General features: G+C 39.0%; 1 protein-coding gene across 1 annotated transcript in view; it reads left to right on the top strand.

Annotated features, from left to right (window-relative positions):
* The window catches only part of PCNXL2 (pecanex-like 2 (Drosophila)), a 149,302-nt gene that overhangs the window by 17,491 nt on the left and 118,694 nt on the right, over positions 1-13,117 (top strand). The window contains exons 6-8 of the mRNA XM_010018549.1: positions 3,338-3,485; positions 3,654-3,799; positions 5,266-5,359. Coding sequence (XP_010016851.1) covers positions 3,338-3,485; positions 3,654-3,799; positions 5,266-5,359 — 388 coding nt within the window. The remainder of the gene's footprint in view (positions 1-3,337; positions 3,486-3,653; positions 3,800-5,265; positions 5,360-13,117) is intronic.

The raw sequence follows: 13,117 nt of genomic DNA, 5'->3' as shown, positions 1-13,117 counted from the left end.
GAAATTGACAGCAGTGATGTTTTTACTTACAGGAGTGAGTTATGGAGACTAGGATAGGGATATACAAGTAAAAGACAAGGGAAAATGCCTGGGACATTCTGGAGAGAGAACACAAAATAGTAAAAATATTTTTGGAGAAAAGCTACAGAGCAATAAAACTTCATTTTAATTACCTAATAAGGCAACATTAAAGTTGAGATACACTGTCAGTTGGTTATTGTCATTACTATGTGTACAAAGGCTGCTTCATTTCAACTGTAAGATTTTTCAGCCTTCTCCCATTGTGAACTAAAAGCTTGTCTGCAAAGATGATTTGGGGTACCCAAAATTTGTTTCGCAAGTGGAAAAGTTATGTGGCAAAGGAAATTTTGGTAGTGTGACTACGTTTGAATTAGGAGCTCATTTGTTAGTGTTGGGGTGTAACATTTTTACATAACATTACTATGCTGTTACAACTCTTCAGTGCAGATAAAAATGTTTACAGAAAGTATCTTATACCCATATGGAGTGTATAAGAAATGTTTATCTCAATAAGACTTTCACCAGGATAACTAAAGGATGTATTTTGTGCTCAACCAAAATAGGAAAACGGTATATAGATTAAAACTTAGTTGTTTGTTCAGGACTCTTCTGAATCACTCTTCCCCAAGCCTGACTTAGCCATGACTCCTGATTGTTACGCCTCACATATCTGAGTCATTTGGCATGTAATTTCCAGATAAATTATGAAGTCAGTTGCTGAGCCTGAGTCTGAGCTTGGGGCTTCTGTGAGCCCAGACATGTGTACGCCAGAGACATGTGGAGCACTGGCTCAGGATAAATGGCTCTGGTAGGAGGCCACAGGGAAGGTGCAGATGCACTGCCATGTTGTGCTTTTTACTCTTCTCTTGCTCTTGGAGAGTTTTTTCCTAGTAATTTCAGCTTTGCCAGCACAAATTTCCATGCAGGCAGCGTTTGGTGATGTAGAGTTGGTTACGTACCCAGGCAGAACACTCCCAGTCTAGACGCCACTATCTCCATTTAAATACTGAAGGTGTAAGTCACTTGGAAGAAAATGAGTAATAATCATGAAACCCGGTCACAAACCCATTGTGGCCCACCTTTCCCATGCTGGAAGTACTCATCACCATTGTATTGTCTGATTGGCATATAAAGCCTGTAAAAAGCAGTATGTTTATGTTTTTATTATTATGGCTGTTTACCACTGCTGGGAAAATAAGTCTGCAAGGCTTGTGGTTTGGAATGGAAAAGAAAGAGACATTTTCTAAAACCACTAGATAATCAAATTAAAAAATCTTTTTAATTGTTCCAGCCCTAGAGCTAGTTTTGGGCAATATGGGACCAATTAGATTATTAAAACCACAGTTTCTGATCTCTATCAATTATTCTTATGGCTTGAGCAGCCCAAGCCTTTAGAAAGGTGATTTTGATTAGGTGTCTGTGGCTCTGTCACCTCCCTCAGCTACAGTTGCATCATTAAGGGGATGCTTCACTAATGCCACAGTTAAATAAGGCACAGTTTCTGTTTAAAATGGACTTTAAATCTTTAATTAGGAAAAGGAAAAAGAAGTTGCCTTCTTCTCTCACTGCTTCACCCCCCCCCCCCCCTCATCCCCCCCCCTCCCCCCCCCCCCCCCCCCCCTTAATAGAAGAAAGTAGGTCTGGAAGACCTATTGAATTTTCTCTCCATGCGCAAGAGACACACACAAGATTCCCCTAAACCAACCTTACACTCGTATTTATTGCACAAGAAGTTGGGATCCTTGAGCATTGTGTGCTACAGAGAGAGAGTGGGAAACTCGGAATATTGGCAGTGTTGTAGTGAGATTTGGGTTTTCCCTCCTTGTGAAAGCTGAAAAAACGCTGTGTGGTCATACAATTGACATTGTTCTTATGCTTCTGGATTCTCCCTCTTTTCCTCTCCCCTCCCCAAAAGTAAATGTGAAGTGTCTGCAGTGAAAAGTAGTTACGTGTGTCTGTCTCAGGCTTTAAGGTATTAGAGGGGTGTGCCCTGTGAATTGAAACTGGTGTAGAGATGTCTTAACTCGTGAAGGTAGGTTTGTTTGTAGAAGTAATATATTATTGGTTCAACTAATATGGTTGGAGGAAGACAAGACAGATGATTTGAAAGGTCTGCCTATCCCAAAGCTTGTTTGCTTTTTTTTTTTCAGTTACATCAGTTGGCCTAATAAAAGATACTATGTCTCTTTACAAGCCTTGAATCTGTTTTATCCTTATACTATCTTAGCTAGGACACCACTGTTTCTTGACTAGTGACCCTTGCAGGTTAGGATGGTGATTGTATTGGTAGGAAATACGGTTTAACAAATGATTTTTTTCTTTTTTGAGGGAGGAGAAGGGAGAATTTCGGTGGTTTTTTTGTTTTTCTTGATTAAATTTCTAAGGCATTTAAACAGCAGGTATTACAAGAAGTCTGGGTAAGTATATTTCAATACGGCTTAGTGCTGTATGTTTCTTTCAAAGCATTTTACTGTGCAACTGCACATGGTGGTGATGAAATCCCTGTCTTAGTTGCACTTTAAAAGCCTAACATATAATTCTTTTAGTTTGCAGTCAAAGCACAAAATGTTACAAAATGTTTTGCTATTCAACATGAATGTTAGTAACTAAAAGAGACTATGGCTTGAAAGTTGTGCACATGTGTAAGTAAATGACATGCATATGTAGAGAGGTAATATAAATGTAATTGGTATTCAAAGCAGTAGAAATCTGGTAAGTCCATCATGTATGTTTTAAAATCTATAGTTCTGTATTTTCCAAGCATAGGAAAATCTACTGTGAAATTGCTTAGCCAATTTGTCCTTTGTCCTGCGTCAGGTGTGTGGCCAGTGGAGAAGAGGGATTAGGTAGGTACCTGCTTTCCCATCCAGGAGCTCTGCTTCCTTTGAAGGTGCTGCTTTCCCTTTTGTAAAAGGGGAATGGTCCAGTGCTTCTGCTTTTCTGCTGGTGCTATACACAGCTTGAGAACACGTTAGGACCCCCAGGGAAGCAGCCTTTTAGCATTCTAGGTTGGGACAGATTGCTTTCCTCTGAAACAATAGGAGAAGCAAACCAGAAATTCTCTCGTTTGTCCTTTGCTTCACACAGCTTTTTCTTGAAACAATCTATTCATGCAGCCTCCTCAAGTCAGAGTACCTCCTCATCCAGATTTCTGTGATTGTATTGTTTTAAGTAATGTTAGTGTTTTCTGTAACACTAGTACTTACTGTAGTGTATTAGCTTTTCTCTTTTAGATGTCCTTGTTCAGTAGATAATGAATGAAACTCTTGACAGTCATCTGCAGAGAGTGGCTCCACTTCACTGCCCTGTTTTCCAGATAGCCAGATGACGGAGAGAAAAGAAGAAATGGTGGGAACAGAAAAGCACTGTGAGCAACTTCCTAAACAGGAAAGATCAGATGTACAGAGCCAAGATCGTGCTAGTACTAGTCCGGTGCTACCAGAGTCTGCCAAATTTGCAGCACTGTAAGGCCAGTTTACTTTACAATTTTGTACTTCAAAGTTATGATGTAAGCTGTTTTGTTTCACCGAGTAGAAATGACATAAACTTTTAATTAACCTCTCTTTCTTTTTGTTTTATTGAAAACAAGAAAAAAGTTCCTCATAGTAGTTTTGAAACATTTTTGTGTCAAGTTACCAGGGCAACAGGCAAAGGCAGATAATCTACCGGGTAACTTCTCAGCAAGACAGTTCTGTCTTGCAAGTAATAAGTGGACCTGAGGCGTCTGTGCAAGATGAGCTATCCGTGGATGCAATGCACGTGTTCATAGATGAAAATGGTGAGTCTCAGTAGTTGGAATAATTAAAACGTGTGAGGAAATTTTTAGAGAAACTTTAGATGGGCTGGAAGGATATTTTTCTTGTCTGTTACTGATTGCATGTTTTTCTGTGTAAATCAAAGAAAATGGCATAGTAATTCAAAGTCAAGTCAGCAATACCTGGAGTTTTCAAAATCCACCAGTGACCATCAGAAACCTGAGACTTACACAGTGCATGAAATTTATCTTCTGAACATCATCCTCAGAAAATGCTGGCTAGGCCAGAAGACTACTTCTACTTCTGTATTTGCAGAACCACCCCTGGCTCTTTCTGCCTGGTAAAGTTTTGCACTGGCCTGGCTGAGCAAAATATTCTTCCTCTTTACTGTTCTGTTTTTTGGCTGTCTCACACAGAGTTCTTTCTAATGTGGTGGTTGCTCTTGTTCAGAATTGTGGTCTGCTACCTCTTCCAAGAGAATTAATGAGTGACCTAGTCATGTGCTGAGCCTGTGCTTGATATGGTGCTTCTCTGCAGCTATTCCTAGGGGCTGAAGCTGTGATATACTTGGTGGCTGGTTGGTTGAACTTGGTGTAGTGCCTGGTGAGGTACTGACCCATCCCTGTGAAAGGCAGATGTCCCAAAAGCTGTGTTTCCCTTAAAGCTACCTTCAAAACTGGTGAGGAATTGAGTGCTCATGGTATCTGGGTTTGTGACCCCAGAGGGGCTTTGGTTTTCTGCCAATTCCCAGCCCTGCTTTCAGCCCTGCAGCTCCTGGTGTGCTGTGTGGAGGAGCAGCTGTAGTAGCTGTGAGAGTAGCAGCTGGCAGTCAGGCAGATAGCATGGCCTCTTGGTCAGTGAGCAGTGACCCTTCACTTGTTGCTGCATATGCAAGGAGGGAGTAGCAGTGGTTACATTTTTAGTAGAGTTTTTCCTGACCTCACCTTTGTGAACTGGAAAAAAAATGAATTCTATTATTTCGTATTTTACAGTGAACTTATGTTGATAGATGGGCTTTGCATTTACTTTGCATGCCTTTCAAATTTGCACTGTGACTTCTGTGTTTTGACAGGGGAAGTTTAGATTAGATCTAAGGAAGAAGTTCTTCACAGTGAGGGTGGTGAGGCACTGGAATGGGTTGCCCAAGGAAGCTGTGAATGCTCCATCCCTGGCAGTGTTCAAGGCCAGGTTGGACAGAGCTTTGGGCAACATGGTTTAGTGCGAGGTGTCCCTGCCCATGACAGGGACGTTGGAACTAGATGATCTTAAGGTCCTTTCCAACCCAAACCATTCTGTGATTTGTCTCAGATTTTCAGTTCAAATGTTAATTTGCTTTCTGAAGTGTAAAACAAGCCTCATACACAGAATGAAAACTATGTTTCTAAATGTGCCTGACCTAAATGCACTTTTTATAAAATTTGTGTGTAAAAGAAATGATCACATCACTGAACTGATTTTATTTTTTTTTTTTCTTCTGTATTTTCTAAAGGGGAAATTAGATCCTGTTATTTAAAGGCTGGCTGTCAGAAGGAAGGAAACTTTCGACATCAGCTATCAAATTGTGATTGTATTTCAAATGCTCAGTAAGTAAGCCCTTATTTCCAGAAATGTTAAAAGTTTTCATTGCTAGAAGCTATGAAACTGATTGTAGCTGTGAAAGATGCATGTGAAGAGGAGTACTAGAGAATAAATGTCCTAGCCTCTTCTAGAGACGTCAAAGCATGCATTTTTTGTTTTGTGCTAGTACAGTGACTGCTTTGTGAGAATATTGATAAGGAAAAGTGAAAAAGAAAACCAGAACTACTTTCATTACTTTCTGGAAATAGCCAAAGTCAAGTGTGGTTGATTATAGATAAAATAAAGTAAGTGGGACTGTTACCAACTATTCTCTCAACTTTGTCTTGCACATTCCAATGCCTGTTGGGTCTTTTGTAAATTTTTAATGCTGGGACAGTATTAGCCGGTGACACTGCTTCCTGTGGATTCTAGCAGCAGAGCTTTTCACCTTGTATGAAATCTCTCATGACAGTTTGCCATTCTGATAAAGTATCTGAACAATTTTACTTTTTCAGAGGTCTTTTTAGAGAGATTCACATAAAGCCCATATTCATTACTGTGGTTTCTATGCTCTCCTATATTATCTGTTGTTTGCTTATCTGTAAAAAGAATTTTAACCATTCTTAAGTATTTTTATTCAATAATTTGATGTTTTTCACACTGTTATATACAGCATTTGAAAAAGTTGAATGAGGGGGTGAGAAGGATCATTGTTAATAGTAAATACTATTCCTCAGGTGTTCGGCTTTCAGTGGAGACTTTTGAAAAGCTTGGGACCATGTTAAAAACAGTGCTAGCATTTTAGATAGAATGCTATTATGAGCCACAAGAATATAGTGCTTTTAATAGTCAGTGGGCAAAGATTAAAAACAATAATAATTTGAGTTCATTTACAGTAGAAATCTTCTGTCTGTCTTTAGAAGAATAAAATAAAATCCCAACAACAACAAAAACAAACTCCCCGACCTGGTAGAGTTCAATTTTGACCTAAAATCAAACATTTTACTTTGGGTCTGTTTAACTATTGCAACTCATTTCATTTCACCTTGCACATAATACTCCCCTCCTCCCCCATCATGTAACTATGAATTTGAATCTGTCCTAAATTCAGAAATAATTTACTGTCCCCTGACATTTATCAGTTAATCTGTTTTTTATCAAAAGAACAATCTTCTCATATAAGGTGTCCTTAATCTGTCTTTACTAGCTGCTTATGTGATATCTTTGTCTTCCTGTACTATGTTAAGTGCTGGTTTTTAGTTTGTCATTTGCAGACCTTTAGGGATGTCATTTATTTTTGGGGAATCTGCTAAACATTATTAATAAAAGCAAGTTCAGATATGCTTTGCAGTCATTTACATGCACTTAATTTCTAAAGATTAGCAATTTACCTGGAAATCTTGGAGTACAGCAACAGTTCAGGCTGGAGAGCAGAACAAATCAGCAAAGACGAGTAGGCTCCCAGGACTGTTTCTGTATGGGAGTCAATGGAAAGACAGAACACAAGCTTTTCCAAGAACAGAGCAGCATGAAGAAAAGCATAAAGCAGAAATTCACATGAAAAACAAGGAAAAAGGACAAGGAAGCATGAAGCGGGTGCAAACCGGTTTTTGCAGTGGCAGTTTGTGTTATGTTTAGGTCAGAGAGATTAGTTAGAGCTGATTGTTTAATGGGCAGTTCCTGCCATCTATGCATAGATTGAAGGGTAGTACAGGAAGGAAATGTTTTTTCTTTTTTTTCAGGCGTTCACCATCATGTAATTTTGTATTTAGACAATATGGAACACTCACAGCATATAGAAAATAGAGGGGCAAATCTGCTTTAAAGACAGTTCAGGAAAGAGCATCTTTACCTTCCACCTTTGCCCTATTCCCACCTGCAGGCTTAGGTTAACTTCTTATCAATGGTTAAAGATAAGCCAAATAATCACAGCTGTTAAGTAGTGATCTTTTTATTACTGAAGAAAAAAGGAAATAGAATAACATAAAGCACAAAGCATAATCAATGATTGCTTGTTTCAGTCTCAGTGTGTGTGCCAGTGGAGAGCTCTTCACAAAAATTAATCCCTTGAGGGTGGGCTCTCCTCTGGTAGAGATGTTCATTGTGCGAGTAGTCCATACAAGCAGGAGATGCTGCTATTATGAAAGCATATTAGAGAAGAGACATGGGAAACCTCTGTAAGATATCCTTGGCTTATCTCTCAGCCCATCAGAAAGTTTACTAAGGAGAAGACAATGTCACTGACAGTACTTCATGTGTACTTGAGATGGTGCAGAAACAACAGCTTTAGGCTTAGCGCCTGAATCCAAGAGTGAGCTGTCTAGATTAGGTTGTGGTCAGAGGATGAGGGAGAAAATTAATGCCTGGACAGAAAAGGTGGTGTCCTCCTTGAATAGAAGGGATAGGGTTCTGATCTTGGGAAACCCAAATTCAGAGTCTTGAGTAAGCTTACAGAGAACAGTAGACAGGTCTGCAGTAGTTGTGTATAAGATCTTAAAACACTTTTCACCAATCATGCCAGCTTTCTATTACTAAAATTAAGCTGCTCCTAAATGGAATATGTCAAGCTGAGTTGAGCCGGTGGAGTAACTATGTGGACGTGCATAGACCGTGTCCTGATGTGCTCCTCTACAAGAGGAGAATTGGCCCAGGCCAGGTGATGGCAAGAGATCTCTTTCTTTGGGGGTGTTGTTGGGAGAAGCAGCAGATCAGAGGCACTGGCATGCTAGGAGCTGTAGTACTTCTGTGACTAACACTGCAGCTTGTGAAAGGCAAAGGAATTTTGACTGGGGAGGGTATGAACTCTGGCTGTTTTGTCAAAAATAATGTAATTGCCTTATGAATTGGCTATAGGTAAATACCTTTTAACTAAGTTACGCAAAACTGGAGAAGGTATTTAAATATTACTCGAAAGAAGCCCTTTAAAGAAAGCCTTGAGGCAGACTAATGTTTAACAATCTTAAATTCAAATTATAACTTGCTATTTCTGTCTATAGAGTCCTACTATTGTCTGCTCAGTAGTAAAGTCTTAACTGCTCTTAATATCTTACAGGCATTTCACAACAGATTATTAGGAACTGAAATTAAAGTGGTATTTCAATGGCATGTAAATATTTTCTCTTCTTGGCATGCCTTCTGAAATCCATTTCTCACAAATAATGCAAAATCTTGACAATTCTGCTCTGTCACAGAATTGATGCTGTTATGTTGTTTGGGCTTTTTTTTTGTTCTTTGCTTTTGTGTACTTCCTGCTCTTCCTTTGGTTGTAAAGGGCTAGATGGACAACAATGGATTACAGTATGCCAGAGAAAGCAGATATCCAAGTTTTGAAGGAGACTGGTCTTACTTAAAAAACTTAAGTTAGCCAAGTTAAATTTAAAGGAGGCTTTTATGTTGTAATGATCACCCCAAAAAGATAATTCCTTTTCCATCCTAGCCCTCACTTTGGCAGGTGATTCTTGTTACTAAGTTCGGCAGGTAACTAAAGAATTCCCCAGTTATTGTCCATGTAATTACCGCGACCCCACTTTTGTCTATTATCTTGCCAGCAGCACCTCTTGCCAGCAGTCCCAGTGGAATGTGTTCCCAACTGAGCTAATTACCCCTAAATTTGATGCTGCTATTACCTTGCCAACTTCACCTCTAGCCATAAATTGCTTTGTGACAGGCTTTGACAAGACAAAGCGTAAACGGTATTCTCAGCTCATGGATTATGTTAGAAACTAATTACAAGGATATCATTTGAATCTGTTTTGAAGTGAGAAATTTGAAGTAGCTTTCCCATCCTGAAAACCATTCTTCTGCCCCTTTGCATTAAATTCTTTACCAGCCTTTGTCTCTCATACAGTGACTCCTTAGTGTTTCTGTGCTGTCTGTTTTGAGGATGTGCTGGGCTTCTGGGAAGGCAGATAAGGTTGAGAAAGTTCAGATTTGTGTAAAACAGATGCCTGATAAAAGCATGAACTACCTTTTTGCATGGTTAGTTTGACTTCTCACCAGATGGCTACTAGGTTTACATCTTACCTGTATAGAACTGTTAAAATTTCAAGTTAGAATTCTTCCCATTAGATTGACAATACAGTATTTTATACCTCTTAGTAATGCAGCTGTCCTCAACACATGGATGAAATACTTCTCTTTCTAAAATAATTAAGAGGTTCTCCTTCCTGGTTTCACATCTATGAAAAACTCTGTTCAACCAATGTAAATAGTTGCTGTTGTCGTTTCTTTTCTCTGCATCCTTGAAGCTTTTTCTATTTAAAGCACAGAGCTTTCTTTGGTGTGTGCGCACACACATATGTGCTATGGTTAACTACACATCAAAACACACAGAAGGTGGTCCACACACAAAATCCTGATGTGGATATGTCCATACCAACCTGGGAATGTTCTCGGTTTTAGCTGGAAAACTGAAGTGTGTGTGTAGCTCCAAGAAAGAATGTGGGGTTTTTTTGTGTGAAGGTTTTTTATTAAGTAGAAAAAAAGCTAAGGGACACTTCCTTAGGATAGGCCAGTTCTGTCTCTTAAATCAAGTATTAGATCTTCTAAAGCAAACTGAGTTTGTGCCCACACAAGCTGTGAAAGCATTTGGCCATTTATATTTCTTTTTAGACATACTCTGGGGTTTAGTGAATGCAGTTTAGAAGAATACTGCTCATGTTCTTGAGCCCATATCCTTCTCTCCTGTGTTGAACTCCTGAGAAGAAAAACATATTGAAACTCCCAGTTCTGTGCAGGATGATATCATTACACACATGTATTGATTTTTAAAGAGAGAGAGTTGGCGTGTCTTCAGAACAATCCAAGTTTTCACTGACAGTGGTTCAACTTTGTGATGCAAAAGCATTTGATTAATTCAAATGCGTATAATAGGTTTAAGTGCTGGACCTCTTGCTGCAATTTATCACTTTGTGTGTCTGGCAACAGTCAAAAATAGCCATAAATTACATCAGGAGGATGCTGTGCTTCATAGGTGTCATAGAAGCTGGAGTTTAAAATAAATATGTAAGGCCACAGAAATGGATGTATGGCATGCAGCTGAAATATTTGAGAAATGGAACAGTGTTGTGGTTTAACCCCAACTAAGTGCCACACAACTAGTCACTCCCTCCCCTCCCCTGGGGACGGGGGAGAGGATCAGAAGAGTAAAAGTGAGAAAACTCATGGGATGAGATAAAGAGAGTTTAATAGGTAAAGCAAAAGCTTGGCACAAGCAAAGCAAAATAAGGAATTCATTCACTATGTCCCACCAGTGGGTGTCCACCCATCCCCAGGACAGCAGGGTTCCATCACACATAGCAATTACTTGGGAAGACAAATGCAATCTGAATATCCCCTTCTTCCTTCTTCTTCCCCCATTTTTATATGCTGAGCATATAAATATCCCTTGGGTCAGTTGGGGTCAGCTGTCCCGGCTGTGTCCCCACTCACTGGTGGGGTGGTGTGAGGAGCAGGAAAAGCCTTGACTTTGTGTAAGCACTGCTCAGCAATAACTAAAAATGTCCCTGAAATCAACACTTTTCTCAGCACAAATCCAAAACATAACTCCATACCAGCCACTATGGGGACAATTAACTCTCTCCCAGCCAAAACCAGCATAAGCAGAAAGAATGATTTGCCCATATAAAAAAAAAAAAAGAAATTTGTTTTTTTTCTTTCTTAGCTGCAGATTCTCCCTCTTGCCTAAGTGACACGTGGGCTTTTACTTGAAGTCAATTTTATAGATATACACCTAACTTGCTGTATATCTTTAAAAAGAGAATTATTCTAGTTTAAGCCTTCTCCTGCTTTCTTGGTAATGAGTCTTTGTTTTAAATTAATGCACGTAATTGTGAAAATAATACAATTTTACATATATGTATAATTGTATGTATGGTATATTGTTACATGTGGTTCATCTGTACTAATGCAATTCATGGATTTGTATTGTGCTTTACATGTCTAAAATGCTTTGCAGTACAGATAGAAAACTCGATTGAGAAAAAAAGAATTGTGCTTAAATTTTTGAGAACTATTTTTTTTTCCAGCAGCAGTGCCAGTGGGTTAAAAAGAAGTAGTTGCAGCAAAACAGTGACTAACAAGTACTAAGAAAATAATTTAAGTTTCCTGCCAGTACAGCTGCGGAGTGCTAGTGTTTCTGGCCCTGGGCAAAAGAGAGAACTTCAAATCAATCAGTTAACTTATTTGATTTGCATTCACATCCCTGAATAAGCTCCTTGAGCGCATTATACTACATGAAAGTATCTATCTGAATGCCTTAGTGGTACTGTATGTCTCCTGTATAAATCCATTAATACTTTAGTGTGTTCACTGCTGGAAAATTCCCCAAACCTTTGAGGTTTATTCCTCACAGGAGAAAGTAGACTTAAAAATAAGTAGATTATATTATTTTATTTTTAGTGTTTCAAAATGCCATTTTAGAATGACAAAATACTATATCGCAGAAACATCTTTGTCTGTCTCAGCAAGGTGACCCAAATAACAAAGATCACCCACTGCTCTAGTAATAGGCTGCTGACTCAAAGATTTCTTAAAGCTGCTTGGCAGGTTGTGCAGTTCTGCAGCCAAGCACATTTTTAAATGCACGTGACAAATAGTATATAGTTCCTTTTGGGATTCAGCAATTTCAGATGAGGTGGTCACCTCAGCATAGTGCTGCTTGAACACATAAATGAGTGTGGTGTATATATGTGCACCCTGAAAATGGGAATGTTTGATTTATAATGAAAGCATTGATACTTAAAAAGTACTCTTTACAAACTCGGTGGCATTTTCCTGCTGGCTTGCTGGGGGACAGGAGGAAACCCTTATGTTAGCTCGTCCAGATAAAATCCTTTCCTGTATTCGTATGTATTCGTATTTTTGCCCCTCTCACTCTGAACACGGGGCAGGGGAGGGTGTTCCGCATAATGAGGCTCAGAGATCGGAGGCATTTGTTACGCACAGAGATTTTTGCTGCCACATGATGGCAGCAAAATCCCGCTCAGGCCTAGGAGCCTCGGTAGTCCTCTGGCTTTTGGGATTGGCTTTTCTTCCCTCTCCCCGCCCTTTTGTAAGGAGAGCTAGAAGGGTTATTTTAAAAATACTCTGGAGATAATGGAACCGTGGGTACCGTTGCTGTATTAATTCCAGTAAAGCTGCATCTTCTAAGAATGCACCCTCTGGTTCATTAGCTACTGCATGCTGTTTGGGTTTTAAGTTTTTAGTATGTTTATCTTTGCTCCGAAATGTACTAGGCTTACAAATTACCTGTTCACATGCTTGTTATCAAAATAAAAAACCCCTGAATACTAAGAAGTAAGAGTGTACTGAGCGGATCCCATTCTTGCATCTGAGTAAGGCGGCATTCATAACTTCCTGCCTTCACATTGCCCACAGTGCTACTGGTAACATGGTTTACAAGGTCTTTCTGTCCATTAGTAGTTTCTGACTTAATGAATTTAATATATGCCACTGATTTTATGGTCTATTGCAAAACTTTAATGGTGATCTTGTATTTCCTATTTTGTCAGTAAATCAGTATATCCAGTTTCCCATTCTGTAAACTTGGGCATTCTATCTTATTACCCTTAGTGGTGGTGTTATTGCTAGTTAAAACAAATGCCAAAAATTCCCCCTAAATCCTGTTGCATGAGTAGCAAAATAAAAAATTTGAGGAAAATTATTTAAAAGAGATCTCATCTTTAGCTTGAGCTCTCCTCAGAAGTAACTACTAAGAAAAATCAAAATTCTTTTTGAAACTATTAATTTATTTTCTTGTATAATTTAAGCTGCTTTTTAGTTTA

The sequence above is a fragment of the Nestor notabilis genome, unplaced genomic scaffold (genome assembly GCF_000696875.1).
Source record: "Nestor notabilis isolate BGI_N333 unplaced genomic scaffold, ASM69687v1 scaffold6827, whole genome shotgun sequence".
Lineage (NCBI taxonomy): Eukaryota > Metazoa > Chordata > Aves > Psittaciformes > Psittacidae > Nestor > Nestor notabilis.
Note: the sequence above shows the minus strand (reverse complement) of the source record. Positions and strands in the feature narration are given on the sequence as shown.